General features: G+C 33.8%; 1 protein-coding gene across 4 annotated transcripts in view; it reads left to right on the forward strand.

Moving 5' to 3' along the window:
* LOC144958831 (mitogen-activated protein kinase kinase kinase 3-like) overlaps positions 1-10,262 on the forward strand; it is a 67,764-nt gene extending 57,502 nt beyond the window's left edge. For all 4 annotated transcript variants that reach the window (XM_078891053.1, XM_078891055.1, XM_078891054.1 and 1 more), the window contains exons 12-16: positions 3,674-3,822; positions 4,782-4,907; positions 6,632-6,761; positions 8,478-8,652; positions 9,631-10,262. In XM_078891053.1, coding sequence (XP_078747179.1) covers positions 3,674-3,822; positions 4,782-4,907; positions 6,632-6,761; positions 8,478-8,652; positions 9,631-9,868 — 818 coding nt within the window. In that variant the 3' untranslated portion in view covers positions 9,869-10,262. The remainder of the gene's footprint in view (positions 1-3,673; positions 3,823-4,781; positions 4,908-6,631; positions 6,762-8,477; positions 8,653-9,630) is intronic.
* The last annotated feature ends 9,978 nt before the right edge of the window (positions 10,263-20,240 follow it).

Genomic DNA, 20,240 nt, shown 5'->3' on the forward strand with positions numbered 1-20,240 from the left:
TGCATTGTTTCGAGAGTATTTCCATTACAACGATGGGCCCCATAACATCTGCTGTATCAGTCCTGAAAATAAGCACACATCGACTTAAATCCTATCAACAACTTATTTTTCCAACAGCTTATTTTTGACCTAAAAATAATTTGAATTTAAATGAAGTTGTCCTTCAGAGCCATTCGGCCCATGGAGCCGGAGTTTATCCCGGTTTCTATAGCGTGAAACGGACAATAGCAATTGCTTGCTATCCTTTGGACAGGATGCTAGTCTATCGCAAAGTACTTTCTGCCAAATCTATCAGACAGCTACCCATTCACTGCTGGGTAGACAGGGGGATCCGAAAAAACAATCCTCGGGATCGATCTCAATCCCTTTGCGCTTGAAGCGAGTGCTCTACCTACTGAGCTATCGGGACCCCCTTGAATTTAAAAGCAGGAGACAAAACAAAACACAAGTTGAATCTGAAAATCTGTCATGGGGTTATTCCTTAGAAAATTCTTTTCTCATATTATGTCATATTTTCTGGCACTGCTTTAAACACTTCTATTCTTTACTCCCCACATGAATAGTTTATTTATATTTTAAATACCTTTTGTTTTGCATTACTAATAGATTTAGATCACATATTTATGAAACTATGCCAAAGGCCCTTTGCATGTTATATGTGATATTTATATGGTCAAAGTTAAACCCATGAAGAGAGGATTAAACAAAACAAGACAAAACTAAACAAAAACAGTTTGCGCAGAACTCAGTTTGTGATTTAGTTGATCAGTGTAGTAATATACTTACATCCGTAGATATGTTTTTTTTTTCCCTTTATGTTGTAGAAAAAATTGTTATAGCTCCATTCAGGCTTCATGTCTGGTTCTAAATATTCCATGTTGTTTGAGTGGGGGGACTCGTTGTTAAACTTTTTGAGTACATTTGGTAGATGAACTATGCTATGAAAAAGCTTGTGTTGTAATGGTTTTTTTTTTTTCCTGTTATTTTATTTTTGTCAATCGCAGCAATTTATAATTGCAGAAGGCACTAAGTGCCAATCCTATTGATGTCTGGCTCTTCTGTCAATAATTGATAAAGACTTGTTACTGTGCCATTGTTTCTTTTGATAGTTAAAAAAAAGAGACAATAATGATTTCTAGTGACATTTGATATGTAAATAATGTTTACTCATAGCTTCTTGTGCACTTTAAAACAACACTTTGCAAAATAATTTGTGTTTAAATATATATTATGTGCACATAAATGTCTGATATGGACTTGATTTGTGATTGTTGTGATGGTCAATATTTTGCGTTGATTTTAGAGTATTTACATCACAACAATGAGCCCAAAACAGCTTGGGTTATCAGACCTGCAAATAATTACATGTCACTCGATTTCAAGAGATTTACTACAAATACGTTTTTAATAGAAAACCCAAAACAAAACAGTTTGAAAAAAAAAAAAAAATAGAAAATGAGCATTGTCTTGTCCATAACATTTTTTTTTTTTAGTTAGTTCATTCTCCTCTATGTATTGTTTAAAAGTACGAGGATGTGTGTAGATAATGATTTGCATCAATTTTAGATGTTACACATTTGATGTGTGTATTTTGTCCAACACATTTGATGTATATATTATGTCCGAGTGAAATATTTTTAGAATAGTCTACATCTTTCAACGATTTCAAGTTTTTAAAACTACAAAATGAACGGTCTTTTTGGGGGTTTTTTGGGTTTTTTTTTTTTTTTTAATCAGTGCTGTATTTGGTTTGGATGTATTTGTTTTTTTATTTCAGAGAAATGATTAAGTAAAGGGATGGTATTAATTGGTGTGGTATAGATGATGAGACGATAATGATGGCGATGATGATGATGATGATGATGGTGATGATGGTGATGATAAGGATGAGAATAATAATTATAAAGAAGAAACTAACAATGTGAATGTCAGTTATGACAGTTTTTATTGGGTTGGAAATTTTCAGATTTCAAAGAAAAAAAAAACAATTGGCATGAAATGACGTGGCCTTAAGTCTTCATCATTTGTTTCATTACTACGACCTATCTTTTACTTTCATGTACTCTCTACTCATGATAGTATCTCTCAGATTATAAAATGCCTTAATGCTCATTCCATCAGATGCAATTGTTGAAAAATATTTTTAGACGAATCGTATGCAATTAAAAAATGCAATAAAAAAAAAACAAAAACAAAAAATAAAAAACTACTTCCATACATGATAAAGTATTGTGTGTGACTGGAATAGAAATGATTTATTCGATTTTTCATCCAAATAGAAAAGACTGAAAACTTATCAAAAAATTATTTTGGAAAATCATTGTTTTTATTTTTATTAATATTTAATTTACTTTTTTTTTTTTAAGTTACTTGTTTATTGTGTTTTCCAAAATATTAGTTTTGCTGAATTTTAAAACCTGCTTCTAATGAATATAAATATGCTTTGATTTTACTAACAAATATATTAATTTTTAGAAATAGATAAGTAAATAAATAAATAAGTAATGTTTTAATATTTTCATTAGTTTGAGGTTCCAAGTGTTGTTGAGTCACTTCATTGTTTGTAAATTTCCTTTCAGTAAATATTTTACTTTCATCTATGTGTGTGTTTATGATTTCTCACAATAGATTTTTCCTCATTTGCTCAGTCAATAAATATCTTCATACTCATCACCATATTTAGGATAAAAGGGGGACCAGATACCTACATGGAACACGTTGCAAGAGATGATTTTTGTGGAAAGGGAGATATTAAAAAAGAAAGAAAATGAATTGAAAAATATCCGAAAGGAAAAAGGGGACATCTTGAATCTTACTTAGAATTAGCTCCCCTAACTAACTGATGACAAAGATATTTTATAGTTCAGAAATATAAAGTTTCATTATACGATTTGCCGAATCAATCTGAATGTAGAAAACTTCTCTGGCAAACAAGTTTTAATGTTTTGCCAATTGCCACTCCATAGACGAAATGCAGTTTCACGACATTTGCATTTGGATTTTTGCAGGGGTTTTTTATTTTTTTATTTTTTGTTTTGTTTTTTGTTTTGGTACAAAGTAAGGCGAATCTTTCTCACCAAAGTGGTTAATATGACATCTTAATTTCTCTGATGGTAGCAGATCTTTGATATTGTTTTGAACAATTGACTGAATTGTTTATTGGTGAACAAAATTACAAATACTCCCCCCCCCCACACACACACGCCCACACAAGTGACTGGTATCTTAGCGTTGTGGCCTATTGTTTTGTGTGATCTGTGAGCTTCATTCACTGTGTATTAAACGACAAGCCTTATGATCTTGATATATTGTTTAAATGCATGTTTTCCTCCTACCAATGTTCAATGCTGCTACTCATAATTTGTTGGATGTTGGGGAAAATTTTATGATGGGTGTATTGAATAAAAAAGAATATGACAATTTCAAAAAATGATACATTACTTTACTCAGAATGTTTCAGGTTCAAAATCCTTCCTCAGCCAACAACAACAACAACAACAAAACAGCCAAAAGTGTAATAATTCTGATGAAATAGAGATTCTTGTAGAAAAGGTCTGGGTGTGTGTTGGGTACAATATTTGTTATTTTCCGAGCTAGAACTAGTGAGCATTTAACAGAACCACATTCGATTAATATTGTTTTCTTTACCTTTTTAAAATGATCGTTTCTTTAGCTCCACGGCCTCCAACCCATTGGAAGAAGGGGAGACTATTAGGCAGCGGTGCGTTTGGCGAAGTGTATTTGTGTTGTGACTCAGACTCATCCATCGAGCTGGCCGTCAAGCAAGTCTATCTTCAATCTATCAACTCGGAAGTCTCTAAGGTAAATTGTAACTGTCGTTTTGTCTTCTTCGTCTGTGATCCATGCCTCAGTAGTTTGAGCTAACTTTAAGATTGGTTTGAAGCAAGAAAAAAAAAAAAAAATTATCCTCCTTCACTGTTCTCTTGGGGAATCGATATTGAAAGAGTTCGACGTGAGCTGAGCCAGCTGGACCAAGACGGTCAGGGATGTTTAGAAGAACTTTGTATGTGGCTTGTTCAGTAATAAAAATAATAAATTAATAATAACATTCCCTTCATCCCATAGGGGAAAATTTTCTCTAGGGTCTATTCCAAGGGAAGACTGGAATAATCCAGGCATCAGCTGCAAATTGAGCTAGGGCGAGGCGACTTGCTCAAGGCCACACAGCGCATAGGAGGGGGGTTGGGGATGGGGTGTGTGATCGAACTCGGTACCTTCTGGGTACGGAGCAAAGACCGTACCGCTGAGTCATAAAGATGATTCAGTGAGTTAAGAAAAGATTTCCTCAGCTGTTTGTTTTTTTCTTCATAGTTGCTCTATAGAAAACTAGAATGTGGCAGTCAGGAATTTTCAACAGAGAGAAAAGCTTTGTCGTAAATGTGATCTCCCCACCCCACCATCCCCCTGTCCCTCTCTAACTTAAAAAAAAAATGTTTTAAAAAATACAAAAAACTATTACAATTTTTCTGCATGTCGAGTGAAACAATAGAAAAGTGACCATCTTCTAATGCTGAATATTGTGTTTATATGTGAAGGTGTAGGTTGTAAACATTCTGTGTGTGTATTAAAGAATTCGCATTTGTCGTATTTGTGAATGTTTGGTAGAAAAGTGACCATCTTCTATGATTAATATTGTGTTTGTATGTGAAGGTTTAGGTTGTAAAACTTTGTGTGTGTACTAAAGAATTCGCATTTGTATGGAGGACTTGGTTTGTGACTGTTTATTCCTACAATTCCAATCCTTTTCACTCCCCCTACAGGAGGTTCGTGCCTTAGAGAATGAGGTTCAGCTTCTCCGTCTCCTTCGCCATGACCGCATTGTACAGTACTACGGATGTCACCATGACAATAAAATACTGTCCATCTTTATGGAGTATTTGCCAGGGGTGAGTCTGGTCATTACAAATGGTTTAGTCAGTCCCATGACTGGCTACAAGGTGTTAAAGTTGCCATAATTAAAGAATGGATGGCATGTGGGAAATAGTAAAATAAAGTGATTTAATATTATACAATTAACACAGACGTCTTGTTGTTTTCATCTTTAGATAGAACAGGATGTTTTTATTGCAAAAGTAAAAGTAACATCAAAATTGATCTCTGACAAAAGAGAGTTCCATTTGTAAGCTAACAAGTTAATAAGTAGTAATTATGAGTACAGGAGATAGTGAACACAAATACAAGGTGGCTAATTATGGGTCCGTACAGACCTGCCAACTTCAATATTTAAAAATTCGTAATATTTAGAAAGTTCAGCTAAAGGGTCCCTGACCAGCAAGAACACGTAACATGTAGCACAAGACCCCGTGACGCCTGTTAGTCGATATTACAAATGTTTTTCGATAGAGACAATGCTGTTGACGGCCAGGTACTCATTTTACACCTGAGTATGGTGAAAATGTGAGTAAAGAACCTTTTCCAAAGACTCAACTATGTGCCTAGCGAGGCTCGAATCCAGGACTTTCCGATCCAAAAGCGAGTGTCATAGTACAAGACCACATAGCTGCACAAGATATAGGAGATAGATAAATATAGTTTGCTATGGTTAACTTGAAAATTAACCATTTACACTTATTGAGATTAAATAAGATACCCCAACACTTGAAAGTCCTTAAAATTATGTAGTCTGGTATATACAGTTTATTGAGATTTACTCATAAATACGGATGGCAAAAAGCAATAACAAAGACCTGAGTGACATCAACTTCATTCTATCTATAGATAGTATACGCTTGGCTAAGAATAAGAAGCTCATAACATTGCCATCCGGAAGTATAACAGACCAACACACAAAACTGTGTGTATCCATGAACGTTTGTAGCCAGGTTAATACAGTTCAGTGAGCATTACTCATAAATGCGGATGGCAAAAAACAATAACAAAGACCTGAGTGCATGTCTGGATTAGTATACTTTTCACTCGTTAGAACGTCTACCCATTGAATGATTTACTGATTTGACTTAATCCTCTTCGCTCCTTGAGGAACATTGGGCCTCTATGAGCGTCTGCCATCTTTTTCTGTCCTTGGCTATCTTCTTGGTAGCCTCCCAGGTGAGGCCTGCCGTTTTCAGTTCTTCTGACAGTGAGCGGCCTCCATGTCTGTTTTGGACACCCCACCTTTCGTGTATGTCCCTTGGAGGTTCTAATCTCATGGGACTGGTTATGGGTGGCATTGCTCACTGAATAGTTAAAAGGATTTTATTATCCTTGTCATGTATATCATGCTGTTGTAAACAGCTCAACTCGGGTAAACCCAACTTTACAGGAGATTTTTTTAAAATATAGAGACGACATAATGGTCCTATGCAAATGGAACGCTCCTGTAACGGGTCAAAATAAATTATTTTCATGAGCTAGTTATACCCAATGTTTATAGACATAATCTTTGTTGGTTGAAGAGTGGTCTTTGCCTTAAAAAAAAAAAAAAGAGAACTGTATATTCTTGGGGTTGAACTGTATTCAACCAAGGTCATCATCATCATCCTCATTGCCATCGTCATCATTATCATCAATATCATCATTATCATTGTAGCAGCAGCAGCAGTATCACCATCGCCACCATCACCACTACCATGTAACATTCATAAGATTTTTATTTCAAATCTCATTGTAGGGTTCTGTGCTAGATCACATGAAACACTTTGGCGCCCTGACAGAGAATGTGGCCCGTAAATACACCAGGCAGGTTTTACAAGGCCTGGCTTTCCTTCATGATAATGTCATTGTACATAGGGACATTAAAGGTAAGGGTGATAGGATTGTTTTTGGTAGGGAGGGGGGAGGGGGGAGAGAGAGAGAGAGAGAGAGAGAGAGAGAGAGAGAGAGAGAGAGAGAGAGAGAGAGAGAGAGAGACACACACACACACACACACACACACACACACACACACACACACACACACACATGCATACACTCTATTGGTATTATGTGGTGAAGGATGACTGATGCTTATGGTACATTTCTGTAATTTAACTTATAAAATTTGAGTTAAGAAAATGGTGTCATTGAGGAGAAATTTATTTTTCTCCTTAAATTTCTGAATTTGATTATGTTGATTTTAAACTCAATTTTCCATACCTTGTTCATTCCAATACAAAACCAGATTGACACAGTATATTTATATATATATATATACAGTAGAATTACTTTAAACCGAAATTTTGGGGACCTTCTAAACCATTTCGGTTTAAAGACATTTTGGTTTAAAGCAAGTTCCCGTTTTGCGATGTTTTTCAAGTGTAATAACTATTTAAGAAATTTGCTCATTTAATCGTATCATGGGTTTCCCCTTAAATGTAGTTGTTGAATAAATGCTGTCTTCGTAACCATTACATTTTTTAAAAATTATTATTATTTTATTTATTTATTTTTTTTTTTTTGTGTTTTAAAAATATTTTTGGGGGTTTTCGTTTTCAATTCAAAATTGTTGAAAGAGTTGAGTTCAGGATGCCGTGTTTTTTACATATCTCCGTCTTGATCAACTTTTTTTTCATCGACTTCACATAGTATTTTGATTTTAAACTCCAATGTGTAAGCACAGTGCTTTCTTTCAGACATCTTTTAGTAAAATGTAAAGCTAAAATAAGATCGAAAGTTCTTGTGTGATAATTGATAATGAATGATGTGCAGCTACTCAGAGGTGAAGTGAAATGGAAATGAAAAGGCGTGTCAATGCTAAGTTGTTTACTACACATCTCTCTTTTGTTGAAAAGCCATTAGGTTCAAAGGCCTAATTACATAGAACCCCCCCCCCCCCCCCCCCCTTCCTCTCACACACACATTCAATCAAAGTGGAAATGAAATGGCATGTCAAAGGTAAGTTGTCTACCACCCCCCTCCTTATTGTCGTGTTGAAAATCCAGTCAGTTCCAAAGCATCAACACACGAGCGAGAACATCTCGCTTGCGTGATTCTACACCCCAACTCCCCCTCTTTCCTCATTTTTCGCCTGCCAGTCACCCGTTGTCTTCCTTTTCCAGTCTGCGATCGTGGTGCTGGCCAAACCCAAGTGCAGTGATTGAAGTGTTTGCCTACCCCCCACCCCTCAACCTCATCTTATACTTACACTCTTTGTTTTAATATCACCGGGCATTATTATGTGGGGCCACCTTCCCGAATTTTTGAAGAAAAATAGAGAGAGAAAAGGGGAAGGTGCTCTCAAGTTGTTTCGGTTTAAAGAAAGTCCTTCTTAGAAGTATTTCGGTTCATCGTAAGAATTAGGACAAAGATAATGAAGAAACTAGTACAATTTATTAATTCTTTGCGGTTTAAGGTATTTTTCGGTTTAGCTTCTTTCGTTTAAAGTAATTTAGTATTTTTTTTTTTTTTTATATAATAATTTTATTATATATATATATATATACACACACACACACACACACACTTACTTTTTTCTGGATATTTTAGAAAAAATCTATATATTCTCCATTGTTTCATTGTTTTCACTCTCTCACCCCCAGCTGGTAATGTGCTGCGTGACACAGTTGGCAATGTGAAGCTTGCCGACTTTGGGGCTGCCAAGCGTCTTCAGTCGATGACAAATGCCTCGGGAATCAAAACAGCATCAGGTACTCCCAACTGGATGGCACCCGAAGTTATCAACGGGGAAGGTTATGGACGCAAGGCTGACGTCTGGTAGGTGACAAGGGAATGATGGGACAGTTTTAACGGGGAAATGCCCTTCATTTATTTTATTATTGGCATCTTTCTCTCCCTTTTCGTTTTGAGAGGCCGGGAGGTTACAGTATCTGGATTGGTATGGCATTTATTGGAATAATATTAATAATTTATAACAATGTGAAATTTAATGTAAGCTTCAATTTAACACACGAAAACAGATTAAATGGACGTTTCGATTTCCCCTTTATCAACAAAAAAGGATGGATGAAACACTACAGACGAATGAGATAATGTGGTAGTTTTTGTTTATTCATCTTAACAATGCCACTACCACATTATCTCATTCGTCTGTAGTGCTTCATCCATGTTTTGTTGATCAAGGGGAACCCGGAAACGTCCATTTTATGTTTTCGTATATTAAATTGAAGCTTACATTTAATATAACATTGTTATTTATTTTATTCGAGCTTCGAGCAGCAAAATTTATATTAATCATTTTTAAAATAGAGCATTTGTAAAGAACAATATCCACTAACCGTGTTCAAAGCGCTGTACAACAGCCTAGCCAACAGCAATGCTTAAAGATGTAAGACAAGGCGTGACGCCTGTTAGACGATAATAAATTTATATTTTTTGACAGAGACAAAGCTGTTGTCTTTTTTCATAATTTTAATTTGGTCAAAATTGGATTTTTTCAAGCCTCCAGATTCTGAGTTTTAAAACAAAATTATAGTTGAAATATTTGTGATCATAAAATATTGTGACTCTGACCAAGGTGGATAGCACTGCATCAATTCTAAATCATTTTAAAGTGACAATTCACAGATTTAAAGGTGAAAATTTTATACAAATATTTTGGGTAATACTACAGATTTTTAAAATTTTGTTTCCAATGTCAGGTTTGTTGATGCCATTGTGGTGTTACTTTATTATGGTGTGCATAAGCAATGGTTTAAACACAATTCTGATGATTCTTTCCCCCTCTCTCAACAGGAGTGTTGGCTGTACTGTAGTAGAATTCCTCACTAAAAGGCCTCCATTTCCAGAATACGAACCATTTGCTGCCATGTTTCAGATAGCCACCTGCAAACACCCAAAGTACGAGTTGCCCTCAGGTCTCAGTTCTTTTGTCAAAGACTTTTTAATTCACACATTTCAACGAGCTCCCTCTGAAAGGCCCACAGCTGTTGATCTCTTAGAACATCGATTTGTGAAGGACATAATGTCTTAACAACGACAATTATAGCAAAAATAACAACAGCAGCAACTGCAGTAGGCAGTAACATCAACAACAACAATAACAGTGAAAGAATTAAGGATACTTGGAAGTTTCTGTTTAAATTTAGTTGAGTGTATGTGTGTGTGCGCATATGTGTGCATGCACGCATAAATGTATGTGTTTGTGTGTGTATGTGTGGTGCTCAACGGATAAAACTAAAACAGACCAGTTCAAGTGATAATCATTTTTATTCATGCAACGAATAATCATCATGAATGAATCCTTGAATAACGGATCCACAGATGACCTACATGGTGTTGGCGACACTGATGTCGTTGTGGTGGAGTCATCAAAGGGTTATCGTGTTGCTTACAGCTGCCAATTGTAGTATTTTGAAAAAGAAAAATTAGGTTAAAAAATGTTATAACCATTTATTATTAGTTCGCATTTCCATAGGTGTGAATTACTTTGAAAAATTTCAAGTTGGCATTCCCCCAACTTTCACTCGTATTGTTATTATTATCCTATCCCAATTAGCAGTCTATGCTTCCAACCATTACTAGATTATTCGATGATTATCCGGTTATCCACAGATAATTTTGATGATTAATCGTATATTCGTTGGTCAGTAAATGTACGGATAAGATCCAAGTCTAGTGTGGATGTATTTTAAAAAATAAAAAATGGATTTCTGTGAATTCCTCGTCATCTCAGAATATGGATTTGTTATGGAAAACTGCATCATGGTTTCAACAATGAATAATAGATCAATATAGAGGGCTCTGTGGATTGTTTTAAAAACTGAAAACTATATTTTCACTGAATTCATTCATCAATATGCAAGTGGATGAAAAAGTGGGCGGATGTTACGGTAAGATATTGTTATATGCACAATTCATTCATCTCTTACGGAGACAGACAAGAGTGACTGATGATTGATAAAGACTGACTGAGTTGAGTTCGTCTTTTTTTTTTTTTTTTTTTAACATTTATAATTCAATTAAAATTTATCCCTCTATTTACAGAGCTGCCAACATTAAACATTTAATCAGAATAAAGATCGAATCGTCTCATAATGCAATGAAAAAATGAGTCAGTTTTGTAGGACTGAGCCTCCATAGACATGAAAGTGGATGCTTTCATTGTTTACAAGTAACTGAAAAATGTGAATAATATATTGAAATGATTTTGTGAAAACACTAACAAAACATTTTTTAAAAAAAAGAAAGTTTTGACCAGAATTTGTTACTTTTAATATCATTCGATTCATGTGAACCAAAACTTGTGAAAAATCAGAAAACCTGAAACTGCTTCAGACTTCTCACTCAATTTGCAATGCACGTGTCAGCAGAGAAACAAATAGGAATGTTTTGATGTGTTATACTACCGAAATGTTACACTTAATGCAAATAATGTTTTTATTAAGACAATTAGCTTTTTTGTTGTAGATGTTCAAAGGCAAACAAAAGTCTCAATTCTGAAAACGTCAACTGTGGTTGTATAATAATTCCCGGAGGTTTCAGGGGTTTCATGTTAACCTTTTATTTATCTACCTTTATATATCTATCTACTGACCTATTTACCTATCTATCTACCTACTTACTTTATCTATCTATCTACTTACTTTATCTATCTATCTATCTATCTATCTATCTATCTATCTATCTATCTATCTATCTATCTATCTATCTATCTATCTATCTATCTATCTATCTATCTATCTACCTACCTACCTACTTATCTATCTATCTATCTATCTATCTATCTATCTATCTATCTATCTATCTATCTATCTATCTATCTATCTATCTATCTATCTATCTATCTATCTATCTATCTATCTATCTATCTATCTTTTTATCTATCTCTATCTATCTATCTATCTATCTATCTATCTATCTATCTATCTATCTATCTATCTATCTATCTATCTATCTATCTATCTATCTATCTATCTATCTTTTTATCTATCTATCTATCTTTCCATGCATGATGGAAATGTTATTGAGGACCTATGCCATCATCTTCACAATCACCAGCATCATCATTATTATCCTCACCACCACCATCGTCATTATCTTCATTATTATTATCATCATCCTCATCCTCATCACGTTCATCAATATTCACAGAGAGAAATTAACTTCAATTCATTTATGACAAAATGTCTTTGTCCGTTTCTGAGAATTTGGATAGCCTTTTCACTCTTATAGAGTTATGTCAGAATGTCAGGTTGATAGTGATAGAGCATACACACATTTATTTCAAATTCTCACCTTGTTTTCATCAACACATAAGACACATGTGTTACTTTTTAGATATAATATTGTAAGATTTGACATCTTCTGGTTGGCAAAAGACAAAATAAACCAGAAAAAAAACCCCAACAAAACCATGTTAGATTGTAATATAACATCAACTGCAACGACTTTATGGACAAATTTTTCTCTTATTTTAACGAATCCCTTCCTTCTACCTATTTCTTGGGTCCTTTTAAGCTTAGTCAAACTCATTAATCTTTCGACGACCATCCTAACCATTCCTACTTTTATACAGTACTGAAATATTCATAAAAGCATCCTTAAAAATTTCTAAAAACAACAGAATTGTTTTGTCATTGAACTCTTCAGATCATTTTTTGGGGGATAATTTTTAGATGTTAATCAACCTTCATGGTTTGTTTGTTTCTATGATTCTGTGATTTTGAAGTATGTTACAACAGTTGTTATTCATAATAACCTGATCCCCCCCCCCCCCCCCCCCCATCTCTTTCATCATTTAGATTATCATGCATTTGATATGATGATTTGTTCCATTATATTGTTTTTGTTTATTTAAATATATATAAAGATATATCAAAAATGATAATTAACATATTCATATGTCTCGCTTTATGTATAAAATTGAAAAAGTGTTTTGGTGAAATGTTTGAATTAGGTACTTGTTTGAGGTACCATTTTGTAACATTTTGTGTGACATGACTCAACCAAGGTTTATTTTGCTTTGATTTTTTTATATTTTTAAAACATTATTATTTGAAGGTAAAGCATGTCTCATTTTGTGTTCTTTAATTTTTTTTTTTTAATGACCCTCATATTTAGTCAGATAGATAAATGCCACGAAAGATAAGAATTGTATTAGTTTCTTGAATGATTGTCAAATTTTGGTCCCTCATCTTTTTCTTCTTCTTCTTTCATTTTTCATTCCTTTGTTTTAAACCTGTCATGACGCTACTTGCTTTTGCCCTGGATCTCGATGGGATTCTTTAGTGTAGTGAAAGGGTTCAGTCAATGAAATCTTTTTTAAAAAAATTATTCTTTGTAAATCATCCCCTTTTGTTTTTTTGTTTTTTTTTGTTTTTATAAGAAGTTCATTGATTCTTTGTAATAATTTGAGTTGGGGTTCTGTGCTATCTGTAAGGCGATGATTTCTGTCTTGACTAGGTGTAGCAGAGGTACATTTCGTCTATTTCAATTCTCCCTTTTTTTCAAAATTAATAGGCTTTGTTACACAGTTATATTATTATTTCTTCTATCATCTACACGTTTTTTCTTTTATCTAAATCTGTAGTCTTACTTTTTCTGGCGCTTAAATGACCTTTAAAGTGCCTTCAAATTCAAAACAAAACAAACCTCATCTGCCATACTACCAAAATTCCTATAACCAATATTGTGAGCTATTTTGATAGAAACTAATACAATTTTTCTTACATTTTTTTTGTGTGTGGCGTTGTTGGTTCATATTTAAATTATTTTTTTTTTTATGTTGATTCAATACACATATTTATTCATCATTATTTTTTAAAGTACTTCATTTACATACAGCATTTTATTTATTCACCTGGGCTGTGCTCCGTTCATGTTTTTTTCTTTTTCTGTTGTGCTGGATCTGATAAAGACAAGAGTCAGAGTATATATAATATTTTGTTATGTCGTTGTTATGTTAATTTGTGATAGTAGCAACGTGATGCTGGTGGGTGGTTGGATGGGAGCATCACCCTTGAATCATATACCTATGATGTTCGCATGGGTGTACGATCCGATAGTGATGTCGTTTCTTCTTCTCTTTACAAGCCTATCCTGCTTCTTTGGTTTGTGATTGTATTTTTGACAGGGGATATTTTTTTTTCTGTAAATCTTCTGCCTGTTTGTTCTTGGTTATTTATAATTTAGCTTATGATATCTTTAGGTTATGATTTTGATTTACATTTGTACTATTTTTGTTAGATTGCTTGTTTTTTTGTTTCAGCGGTCTCTCATATAACCTCAATTGTGTTGGAAGAGACCTAAAGCAACAAACAAACAAACGTGATGCTGCATGATGGTAGTTCACACTTACACGCACACACACACACACACACACACACACACACACACACACACACACACACACACACACACACACAAATACCTTTTTTAAACCACTTTTAAAATTTCAATTCACAATGTGTTCACAAGACTTTTCTTCCATTATGCGTGGCTTTATTTTTATTTTGAAGAAAAATTATGGATTGATTAAAATCAACACAATGAAAATAATCTAAAGTTGACATGCTTATGCTTTAACAGCCTTGTCGGTAGTCCAGAAATAATAAATCTCAAGTAATAAATGTTAGGGTTTTTGTATCATCAATATTGTGCAAAATTATAAAGTGTTGTTGATTTGGCATTTTAAATCATGAAGGATGATAAAAAAAAAATAAATAAATGAGCGGCAGTTCATATTTTAGAAGCCTTGATATTGTAATGGTTGATATGTTTGCTCAAATATTATAGTCTTTGATCTCCTATTATACAAATGAATTTTTTTTTTTTAAGTTTCTTTTCTTCTTTTTAAAAGTTTTTCAATTAATTATTCTTCTCTTCTGCTCATTCATGATTTTTTAGATCTTTGCCTTGGAATGACAATACAGTTCACTCCACTTAATTGCACATCGGTTAATCGCACGCTCCGCTTATACGCTACACATTCCCGAAAAACTGAATTTTTTTCCTATAAAATCGCATACCATCTCCGCTTCATTGCTGCACCTTGATAGGAGTGGCAACCAACAGCCATATGAAATCAAAGATGCTGTTCCCATTCCACACAACTTTTCGGCCAAAGCATTCGGTCATTTTGTATTTGTAACAATGCACAACAAAATATCCATCAGCAGTGAACTGACATTTCAGTAACCACTGGACCTAGATAATGAAGATGAGTCATCGGAATGTAAAACACCACCCTTGACAAACACAGAAAAACTTGACATGGTGGACAAACTAAGCCACTTCATCCAAGAAGAACGCTTGACAGATGATCTACATTGGCGAGATTTGAGACAAAGGTTTATAAACCGCTTGCGATTACTGTGCTAACAAACAATAATGTCACATTTTGTTGTCGATAAAACATGAAAAAGAAAAGATTAAAAAAAAAAAAAAGAAATGAAGAAAATTTTTAAAACAAATAACCCAAATAAATAGATAAATAAAAAACAAACATTCTCATCAAGGTAATGCCTAGAACGTGACGATCCCAAGCCTGTAGAAAACTCAGAAGTGAAGGTCCTACATGAATGGCACATGAAAGCTGGTGCTTAGAATAATTAGATGCTATTTTTAGCTTCTCCTAACGAAAGAGTGAAAATGGAAAGGCTTCGTATGGGAACAAAACAGAACAGAACAGAACAGTTTTGCTTCTCCACTTCATCGCACACCCCGCTTAATCGAGAGACTAACCTCAACTCCTGAGGGTGTGCAATTAAGCAGAGTCGACTATACCTGGTTCTTGGGTGTAACCCAGAAATGCTTGAAAGCACCAACCAAACCTATTCTTTTCCTTATTTATATTGTGCACCATCTTCCTCAACCCTAGAATTCAATGCTATACTAAAGCATAGCAAGAGATGTTTTAATTAAAGTCTCTACAAGGGCTACACAGATAATATGTGATTTTATTAGATTTTCATTCTATTTATCATTCTGGTAAGTTAATGTTGATATTACCGGGTCTTTTTGTTTGTTCATGATTCATAAGTGTTGATATTAATTTGTCACCCATTCTTCCACGTCATCATGCCTCACACCTCTATCATTTATTCAACTCAATGGTTGGCAGAATGGAGCAAGGAGTGATTGTTTGAGACAAGAATTGGTAGTTGTAGCAGGTATAAGGTAGCATTATAAGGCTTCTAATCATGTGGACAAAGTGCAAACAATTTGAGAATTTTCTTGCTGGAATTTCTCCAAGAAAGTAAAAAAAAAAAAAAAAAAGGAGGATCAAAAAGTTTAACTTTTCAATTTAAACTTGAACATTTATATAGCGAAATATCCACTAAACATGCTCAAAAAGTGCTTTACAGGGAATCCCTAGCCAACACCCTATCATGTAGGATGATGCCTGTGAGGCAATAATACCATTTTTTACTTCTTATTCTTAACTTTAATAATTTTGAAATGCATCTCTTCATTTATCTTAATTTTTTTCAAAATTCTTAAATGTGGTTTATAACAGACACGGATTAAAATAGTCAAATAAGAATTGTTAATTGTAAAATATTTCATCTTGAAATTAACAAAATTTAAGGAAGTCTTTAAAAAAGAAGGTTTACTTTTAAAATTTTTCACGACTGGTTTTAACCTCAATATTAGTATTGTCATGTGGGTTTGTTTCATCTCTCTCCCCCCAAATTATCACCTCATTTGAAGCCTGCCAATGTTATCTTGTACATGTATCACTACAAATATTCTGTACACATTCTGTGTGTGTGTGCATGTGTTTATATAATATGTGGGATACGTGTGTGTATCCCGTGTCCTTACAGTGGTGAGGAATGGCTTCTGTTCTCTGTATATATTATACATAATCATAATGTGATGAAAATGATGGTAAATGATTTATAGTGATAAATAAATGTGTTTATAATAAGGCAAATATGCTTGTCATTTGATGACGATGACAATGATGAAAACAGTATAAATTTCAAGAAGGGCACAACGCAAGGCTTTTTAAAGATATTATGTTTGAAATACAAATGTACATAATTATGATTATATTATTGAGAGGGTAATTTCTGTTAAATTGCTGTGCGTCACTGTGTAAGAGTAAGATAAACAGTGGCAGTAAACTTTTATTTTGTGAAAAAAATAAAAGTCGTGTTTTATTGTTAGAACAAGTTTTAAATGATATCTCGTGTATGTAAAATAACACATTAAAATGTAGCAAAATGTGAGTTTTGCTATATGAAAATCAATGGGTAACTATTTAGAAATGAAATTAATGTTTCAATAAACTTACACACATTTTGCACACTTTTATGAAAATAGTATTGCAGTCCATTGCAGTCCTTCAGAATTAAGTTTGTCCAGTATTTATTATACTTGTTTTGTGTTACTTCTCCATAATCAAAGATGTGATAATGTTTTTGTTGAAGACTTAGTGTTGCCTCTTATTCTATTTTTCTTTAATTTTGTTTCTTTGTTTGAGTTTTTACAAGCTGCCTTATTTAATAGGGTTTATGCAGTTTATAATTATACCTAAAATAAACAAACACCAGTGCTGGCATGAGATTATCACAAGAGCATATGGTTTGTTTGTTTGGTTGCTTTTTGTTGATTTGAGGGGGGGGGGGGGGGGGGGGGGGGGGGGGGGAGAAATTGCAGTGATTGAAATTTAACAAACCTGTGGTTATTTCAATTTCAGTTCTTATTTTTGTAATCAGATTTTCAGATTTTAATTATGTTCTGAATTATTATTTGTAAAAAAAAATATAAGGATGTCATTCATCACACCTGACTACTTTTATGGGTGGTCGGTAATTGTTACACAAACTTGGTGACAATTACAGACTTACGGAACTCTTTAATTATGTCAATGTCAATAAATGATCCGAACTTTTAATGCTTTCTCAAAGCTCCCTTTTTATTGGACCTTAAATCTGTATCCGCAGTCTTTTGGAAATCTCTACACTACCTGATTATATTTACTGTTCTTTATAGTGCCTTCTCGATTATTCAGAGACCAGCATCAGTCTCTAAAGCCTCTTGTTCTGCTTTTTCTACAATTTTTCAAACTTGAACATTCCTGCATAGCTAGACCCGTCCATCTTTGACACTTTCATACTAGAACTACAGACTGCCTGTTATTAGTAAACGATTACCAATGTAGCCTTTCCATTTTTTATGTTTTCAAATGCAGCCTTTTTTCTTTGTGGTTGGAGTTAAACAATGACAATTTAGAAATTTTAATTGTGCACATGCATGAATGCCATATGACCCGTCATGCAATTCTTTAATTTTGCTGAGAATAAACGTGAAATTGCTTCTATTTCTTACACTGTCAGAAACAGACTCTTGACGACTCAGATATATTTTAGAGTCAAAAATCTTTTCAGGTAAAATTTGGCCAATTTTGGATTAAGATTTTCTATGCAAAATTTTACAAGAAAATTTATGAAAATAGCTTTTTAATATTAGTCACCAATTTACAATTTCAGAATTGGACTGTACTTTTTCTGAGGTGTTTGGAAGAAACGATTAATATATTTTTTAAAACATGGTTTTAAATCCTATATCTTAAGTTGATATAGAGATTGTGCTGTTGAATTAGGAAATAGCATTTATAAAGGAAAGGCAGACATTTTTATGTTCAATAGATTGTAAGTTGCTGGAGCAGATCTGCCACCCTCCACTATAGTGCTGCATCAAGTCCCAGTGTCATCATATTTACTATTTCCTCTATGCATTCTATATAAAACCAGATACATATATTATACACTCTATTAACATGCTTTTTTATGCTGCCGTATATTGCTACTGATGAAACGCCTTTATTATTTTGACCAGAAAACTTTTATTTCATAAATTGAAAGATTAACTCACTCAACCCTTACACCGACTATATCTGTAGTTAACCCGGGTTACTTTTTCCCCATGCCTATTTATTACATTTTTTTTGGAGACAAATTATAGGTGTAGTGTCAAAGCTAATGTTTTTAATTTTTGCATGTTAATGGGAGTTGAATAAAACTATCTATGCACATGCTTATTTTTAATACATTTTTTTTCCATTTTTGAAACGTAGCAAAAGTGAGTCAGTTAAGATGACAGCTTGTCTGAGACTCTCAAAACTTGAGATGTCAATGAAATTTCAGGTTCAAGATTTTGTTGTCTTTTTTTAAAGGGGTATTTCATTTTATGAAGTAAAAGTTTATCACTAAAATTTTAGAGAAGTGTTTTGTCATTATATGGCAGTGGGCAGTAACGCTACAATAATAAACATTTTCTATTTCTATATTTTAGATATATGTTTATATACATTTAACTAAAATGCTACCACTTCTATCGACTTGTATGGTATGTATGTTTTTTTTTAACTAGAAAGCCTGTCCAGTTGAATATGCAACATTTTTCCATTCTATTGTGTCGGGTGTGGGGCAAATAGCTGGGCATTATAAGTGTATATTGATATAAGTAAGCAATGTTTCGGGGTTTTTTTTTTTTTAATAGCTAACATTATATCAGTATAAGATTTTCACACAGTGAGTGAGCTCTTTTTTTCCTGCATGTCTTTCCTAATCAATGTTTGAAAAAGCTTCTTAAGTGTTTTGACTTGGTGCGCTTATTGTATTGTGACACATTTAGTTGGTTGTAGCTCCTCAGAAAGTTGTTGTAGCTCCTCTGAAAGTTGTTGTAGCTCCTCAGAAAGTTGTTGTAGCTCCTCTGAAAGTTGTTGTAGCTCCTCTGAAAGTTGTTGTTGCTCCTCAGAAAGTTGTTGTAGCTCCTCAGAAAGTTGTTGTTGCTCCTCAGAAAGTTGTTGCAGCTCCTCAGAAAGTTGTTGTAGCTCCTCAGAAAGTTGTTGTAGCTCCTCAGAAAGTTGTTGTAGCTCCTCAGAAAGTTGTTGTTGCTCCTCAGAAAGTTGTTGTAGCTCCTCAGAAAGTTGTTGTTGCTCTTCAGAAAGTTATTGTTGCTCCTCAGAAAGTTGTTGCAGCTCCTCAGAAAGTTGTTGTAGCTCCTCAGAAAGTTGTTGTTGCTCCTCAGAAAGTTGTTGTAGCTCCTCAGAAAGTTGTTGTTGCTCTTCAGAAAGTTGTTGTAGCTCCTCAGAAAGTTGTTGCAGCTCCTCAGAAAGTTGTTGTAGCATCTCAGAAAGTTGCATGAGGACATGTATTCTTTGATAAAAGATTTAAATATTTGTACTGGGTAAAACTCCTGTTCTTTTCTTTTAATAACATGTCGCATACTGAGGATGTGGCTTTGTTGGTGTTGAATATATAGCTGGTAATACAAATATCTATATATTTATTATTATAAAGTATGAACAGGTACATTGTATTCGGTGAATTCACGTTACAACTACAATCGACCTGAATAAGACACAAGTAGCAAGCACGCTCTGTACATAT

The sequence above is a fragment of the Berghia stephanieae genome, chromosome 13, assembly GCF_034508935.2.
Source record: "Berghia stephanieae isolate SIO BIC M18660-M18661 chromosome 13, UCSD_Bste_1.3, whole genome shotgun sequence".
Classification (NCBI taxonomy): Eukaryota; Metazoa; Mollusca; class Gastropoda; order Nudibranchia; family Aeolidiidae; genus Berghia; species Berghia stephanieae.